This window comes from Zophobas morio, unplaced genomic scaffold (genome assembly GCF_036711695.1).
Source record: "Zophobas morio isolate AGI-343-1 ecotype UQ-CSIRO unplaced genomic scaffold, CSIRO_AGI_Zmor_V1 ptg000021l, whole genome shotgun sequence".
NCBI classification, from domain to species: domain Eukaryota; kingdom Metazoa; phylum Arthropoda; class Insecta; order Coleoptera; family Tenebrionidae; genus Zophobas; species Zophobas morio.
This window is the reverse complement of record NW_026972126.1, coordinates 4,933,476-4,939,475: the sequence shown is the minus strand read 5'-3', so window position 1 is coordinate 4,939,475 and position 6,000 is coordinate 4,933,476. Positions and strand designations below refer to the sequence as shown.

The following is a 6,000-nucleotide window of genomic DNA, read 5'->3' as shown; positions in this document are numbered from 1 at the left end:
AAAACGTTTATACTCAGATACGCTTTTCAAAGCGACGCGTGTACCAAACGACATTATGTGTTTTCGACCAGATTTAACACGTGTTTTATGTATGTATGTGATGGGGGAATTCGATTCACGACGTAGTTTTAACTCATTTATTTTGCTTCATTGAATTCGAGTGGCAAAAGCGGAACTCGGCCCACATCCAGAGTGATGATTTTCCTTTCAGAGTCGGCCGACGAACTCGATTACAATACTTCCTTTGCTTACGCTCAGTAAGTAAAAAATTAAACGGCGCGGTCTCTTTCGAAAAACCATACCATATAACAAGTAACTGTACTGCAATACTTGTAAAAATCCTTCAGAGGTTAGAAATATTCAATAAAAACGAAACCAATATCTGATACATATTTATTAGCCTTTCCTAAACTGGTAGCACATATGATAGAAAATTACAAAAAAAAGTCTAACGTTTCGAGGTGTTTGCATAGGGATACAAAGTCTGGAAAGTAACAGAATCTGGAGCAACGTCATCTTCGGATTCAGATTCTCCATCAGATTCAAATGTATTATCTGGTATATCGTACAGACGAATCATGGGCTTATTTGGATCTTTCATAATCAAATACTTTCCATCTTTCTGCTTCATCACGATGTCAACAATGCAACGTAAAATGCCCCAGGCATTATCCATATTCAAATTAATCTGAGTTGCAAACTCATGTGGCTTATACTGTTGTGTTCCCAAGATTACATGCTTACTATTATCACGTACGTGAGCACGCGAAACGTAACCAAATTTAATTTGGTCGCTTCCTGCCAACAATGCCTGCACTGTCCACTTCGCTAACTTGCAGGCATTATTACGCAGCTCATTAGCCAATACCGCACCTCGTTGAGTGTCCAATTTTTGACGCCACTCAACGCCATTGGCCAGTTTAGAGTCCCACTCATTCAAGGCTTTGATAGTGAGAAATTGTAGTTCTCCATTCGGTGACTGAACGACTGCATCGTGCTCACAACGAACAACAAGAACCTTCACACGAAAAAAACAAACATAAAACACTAAACAATTAAAAAACAAAAATACTCACAATTCCACCTCCCAAATCCCATTTTCTATATCTGTATGCTACACTAGCCACTTCACCTTCTTCTTCCTCAGAAATGAAAGGATTGGGGTTATCAAATTTGTAGCGAGGTTCTCCGGTTCCCGTTCTCAAAACCTATTTAATTAAAAACGAAAAGTTTACATTTCTCTGTTGAATTATAAACACCAACCTGTTGGCTAAAATTGTGGTTGATGAAAGTGGCCTCCAGGGCTAAATTCCGTGGGGAATTTAGCGAATTGCCATCATCCTGTGGTGGTTCAACGGAAGTTTCGTTAACGGTTAATAAATCAAATTCGGTGTTGTCTCTCTTATCAAAGAACAACTTATCGCCTAAAATGATTGGTTAAAGTTGATGTTACTGGAGTTTCATTGAGGACTATACCAATTTTTTCGATAACAATATCCCAGGAGTAATTCGACCGGGTGCAACACATTATAGTTGCAAGAATAGCATCAGTTGTGAACACATTCCCTTCAGTTTTACTCAGTTTACGAATAATAGGATCGTCAGTAGTTGTAACCTACAAAAGTATGGTGAAAATCAATGAATCAGTTGCTACAACTATAACTAACCGTGTGGAAAATGCGATTAACGCTCTGCAGCGGCTTTTCGTTCTTCACATTAACACGATCATATGATTTATCGTAATACTCTAGTTCACCACAACAGATTGTATCGTCACCTATAAGAAATTAGAACGTAAACAGACAATTCATTCAAGAGTATATGGTACAAAAAACGAGAAATATGAATATGCGATTCTGCAATTCTAAACACTCCTATTTTTATTTCCCGAACGTAAGCTAAGTAATGTAACAGTGTTCATCAAAGGACTTTAATGTTTTCCGGACCTCTTAGAGTACGAAATAGTAGGTCTCCCGTTTCTATCAATTTGTTGTCTGTCTGTTTGTCTGTCTATATGTCGTCTATTTGTGTCGATTTTTATTGGACAATCAAAAAAAACTCAAAAATTGTTCAGAATGAATCTGACAATAGTGGTCAATGTTTCAGCTTTTTTAACCTAAATATGTATCTAAACCAATAGTTTAAATAATAATAATAAAAAAAATATATCTAAAGTTATTTGGAGAAAACTTCCCTCGCCTCGAAAATACAGTCGAACAAATACAGCTTTTTCATTATAACCTATAACCAATAGAAAACATGTACTGTCAGTACATACTCAACTTCTATTGTTAATGTTTATACATCAAAAGAATGCGAGTCATCTGGTTATAACCAGACTAAGCGGAAGAATTTGAATGGTTGTGTCTCCTCAAAACAGAGGAAACGACTAAAATTATATACAGTATAACCTCTATAATCCGAACCCACGATTATCCGAACATCCAGTAATCCCAACAGAAGCTTGTTGAATTCGATATCTCTTTAATCCGAACAAAAACTCTGCAATCCGAACTGAACTTGAAAACATGCACCTACTTGCAAAAATGACGCAAGATCTTTCCGTACGTGTCGTATCGAATTTTTTGAAATTTTTAAAAATTGTGATATTTCAATGCACTATATTAATTAACTAATTCTGGAAAAAAGGTTGCAGTTATTAAAGAAATGAGGTTGGAACTGACTTCTGTGCCCCGAAATCTACAAGAAAAAGTATTTAGTTAAATTTCGAAAATCGTCAAAAATGGGTCGAAATTTGCTAGTACATACTTGCCAAATAACCTACCCTCTAAGAAAATAAAAGGCGGGCGGGCCAGGCTAGTATCTGCCAAAATAAGACTCATTTTGGCAAATGACCTACTCACCTAAGAAAAGGTACTAGCCCCGCCCACCCACCCTTTATTTTTTTAGAAGAGTGGGTCATCTGCCAAAATCAGTCTTATATTAACAAGTACTAGCCCCGCCCACCCACCCTTATTTTCTTTGAGGATATGTCAATTGCAAAAATCAGTCTCATACTTGCCAGGATAAGATTGATTTTGGCAGATGACCTACTCTTCTAAGAAAATAAAGGGTGGGTGGGCGGGGCTAGTAACTTTCCTTCGAAGAGTAGGTCATTTGTCAAAATGAGTCTTATTTTGGCAAATACTAGCCTGGCCCACCCGCCTTTTATTTTCTTAGAGGGTAGGTTATTTGGCAAGTACTAACACAGCATAAAATTTCATTTTTGAAAAAGTTGTCTAAATATTCTGAAAAAATTCAGAGATATATATATACCGACGTGCTGATTCCAGAATATAGCATGTTTATGGTAACGGAGCAATATTTTCGGAAAATTCGATGTGAAATTCCAATTTTTTGAAATTTTTGAAAATTGCGATAATTCAATGGACGATTCTGGAAAAACGGTTTAAGTTATCGAAGAAATGAAGCCAGAAGTGACATCTGTGGCCCAAAATCTACATGGAAGTATTTTGTTAAATTTCGAAAATCGTCGAGAATCGGTCGAAATTTGCATAAGGGAGATAATAGGAATACATAATGGGAAATTTCATTTTTGAAAAAGTTATCTAAAAATTCTGATTAAATTCACGGATATAGATCCCGACGTGTTGATTCCAAAAATATAGCGTGGTTATGGTCACGGAGTAATATTTTTTTTTTCGAATGTATCTATTATTATTAAAATTTGAAGGGACGTAATCAAATTGTTGATAGGCCTATTTTTTTGTACACCAAAGGCCATGAAACGTCGACGAAATATGAAACTAGCCAGTCACCTGATGGACCCTATTACAATACATCCTTAGCTTACGCTCGTTAAGTAAAAATACTGAAAACCATAACTATGATAACGACTAATACATATTGGGAACTCTACAACTGAATTTCAATTTTAAAGGGAAAACTGAAGTTTAGGCTCTACTTACCAACTAATGTGTGCAGCATTTAATTTAACTGTCCAATTCTCACATTATTTTAACTCTAATCATGCAAAATGTATCATAATGTCCATAAAACTAAATCAAACTTGATTACTGGTTAGCAGTTATTTGCACAAAGACCTGAATTTATAGTTAATTATAATTACAGTTATATAGTTATAGTTAACATATGCATATTTTACAAGTAATTATTATTAAATAATTAATCACATCGTCATCCCCAAAATTTGAACACTTCTTTCAGAACACATGTATAAGATAACTAGACTTTTGCACATTGTTTTTGTATATTAATAAAATTTTAATCTGTATGTTCAAAAGTTCTCATCAATCTGAGCCAACTGTTCTTTAAGACACAAAACTCCATAAATTGTGTTGCCAACATTACCTTTTGGTAACAGTATTTGGTACATTCATATTTAATATTTGTAATTATAACACCTTGATTCAACATACCATCTTTGATACTTGGCAATGACAATTTTCCCAAACGAGGAAAATCCATTTCTTCAATAGTAACCCAATCTGGTCTGACAGTAACTGATGCATCCCGAATTTTAATTTGAGGCTGAAAAATCACTTTCAGAACTTGACAAATACCTAACACGACTTTTCTTACCCTTCCTTGTCCCCATTTTTTAACTTGACTCCTCTTGTACGTATCGCGCGCTTTAACTCCCTTTCCAAGCGACTGCATACCTCCCCCTTGCACTCCTGAACGGCCTCCACGCCCTCGCAAGTTGCGTTGGTTGGCCCGGAATCTGCCTCGTTGATAGGGTGGCTTCTGCACCCGTGTTGTATCAACCAAGTGGAAAGTGCTTTCATCTTCATCATGATAGTAAGCGTACTGACTACCAGATCCGAACTGCGACGCGTACTTGTCTAGAAAATAATTACACTTAATATAACCTCAAAAATTGACATATGGTGCCCGCTCACAGTGAACGTACACAGATTTCAGATGTACTTACTGGCGTATTTTTTGTCTTGGAAGGCAGCCCCGGTCCAGTCGCTTATTTTGCCGAGACGATCTCCTTTGCTGAAGGGCTGGTAGGGCATGTCTCTGAACTGATCAGGCATTTCGCAAGGACCCCATCCCGTGGGGTTGTCCTGAATTACGGGTGCCACAAACTTGGGCACTTCACTCACTTGCCCGTCGGTCATAGTCATTTGAATGTAAATGAATAAACAATATGTTCAACAATAAAATCGGACACAACCTGGCTTTTCTGTTCACGCGACAGCCGGAAAAGACCAAAGCGCATGCGTTTGTACTAGTTTGTAGTGTCTGTCAACTTCGTTACATATGTCATATTTCAAAAAGTGGCGCTCCTAAATTAATAGCAATAACTATTTAAAAAAATGGGCTAAGATTATTAAAAAGAATTTCACTCACCTTTGAAGTACATTCACATAGATCTATTTTTTTAGAAAAAAAAAAAAAACTAAACATTGTATAAACAATACCAATCGGAATTTGAGAAATAAAAAAGCTGGCCCATGAGGGGATCGAACCCGCGACCTTCGCGTTATTAGCACGACGCTCTAACCAACTGAGCTAATGGGCCGATGTTCTATGTGGGTTTTTTTAGTGTGAACAGCCAAACTCAAAATTTATAGTTTATAAAATTATTTTTTAATAAAAAAAATTAATTAAATACTGTACCATTGAATAAAAACATATTAATAAATATTAATGCTTTCTAATGCTGCGTCATATATGGTCAAAGCTAGAACCCACTTAAAAGTATTTTATCCAAATTTGATTCATTACACTTACATTACACGGTGTGAACAGAATAGTGGACGCAGTACAAAATCTATTTCCATTGGTAAGTAAATTAATTAATTAAAAATATGAAAAAAGTTTTTGTTAATGCTGCTTTTTAAGCCTACAAGTATATAAAGATGCACTCTACCAGATGTCCATTGCCTTCTAAACCTGTTATTATACGATGGGGTACATGGCTTGACGCACTTTTATTTTATTTCAAATATCCCTGTGAGATGAAAGAAATCATGTAAAAATTAGATGATAGTTCATTTGCAACAATCA

General features: G+C 36.0%; 1 protein-coding gene and 1 non-coding gene across 2 annotated transcripts; both read right to left on the bottom strand.

Moving 5' to 3' along the window:
• Positions 1-379: 379 nt before the first annotated feature.
• LOC135132386 (eukaryotic translation initiation factor 3 subunit D) lies at positions 380-5,209 on the bottom strand. Its single transcript, XM_064060462.1, has 8 exons — positions 4,916-5,209; positions 4,564-4,826; positions 4,401-4,512; positions 1,668-1,777; positions 1,477-1,615; positions 1,264-1,424; positions 1,077-1,208; positions 380-1,018 (listed from the first exon to the last, which is right to left on the bottom strand). The coding sequence occupies exons 1-8, from the start codon at positions 5,112-5,114 to the stop codon at positions 449-451; spliced, it is 1,686 nt and encodes a 561-aa protein (XP_063916532.1). The 5' UTR covers positions 5,115-5,209; the 3' UTR covers positions 380-448.
• Positions 5,210-5,438: 229 nt separating this feature from the next.
• On the bottom strand, positions 5,439-5,512 carry Trnai-aau (transfer RNA isoleucine (anticodon AAU)). Its single transcript has one exon. It is a non-coding gene; the product is annotated as a tRNA-Ile (tRNA).
• Between the last annotated feature and the right edge of the window lie 488 nt (positions 5,513-6,000).

What these genes read in the sequence shown, in the direction of transcription:
- LOC135132386 (XM_064060462.1), bottom strand. Translation starts at nt 5,114, where the DNA reads ATGACTATGACCGACGGGCAAGTGAGTGAAGTGCCCAAGTTTGTGGCA. An exon ending in TTAATCGCATTTTCCACACG is followed by an intron (nt 1,616 to 1,667) that starts GTTAGTTATAGT and finishes ATACTTTTGTAG; the next exon opens with GTTACAACTACTGACGATCC. An exon ending in GGGATTTGGGAGGTGGAATT is followed by an intron (nt 1,019 to 1,076) that starts GTGAGTATTTTT and finishes TTTCGTGTGAAG; the next exon opens with GTTCTTGTTGTTCGTTGTGA.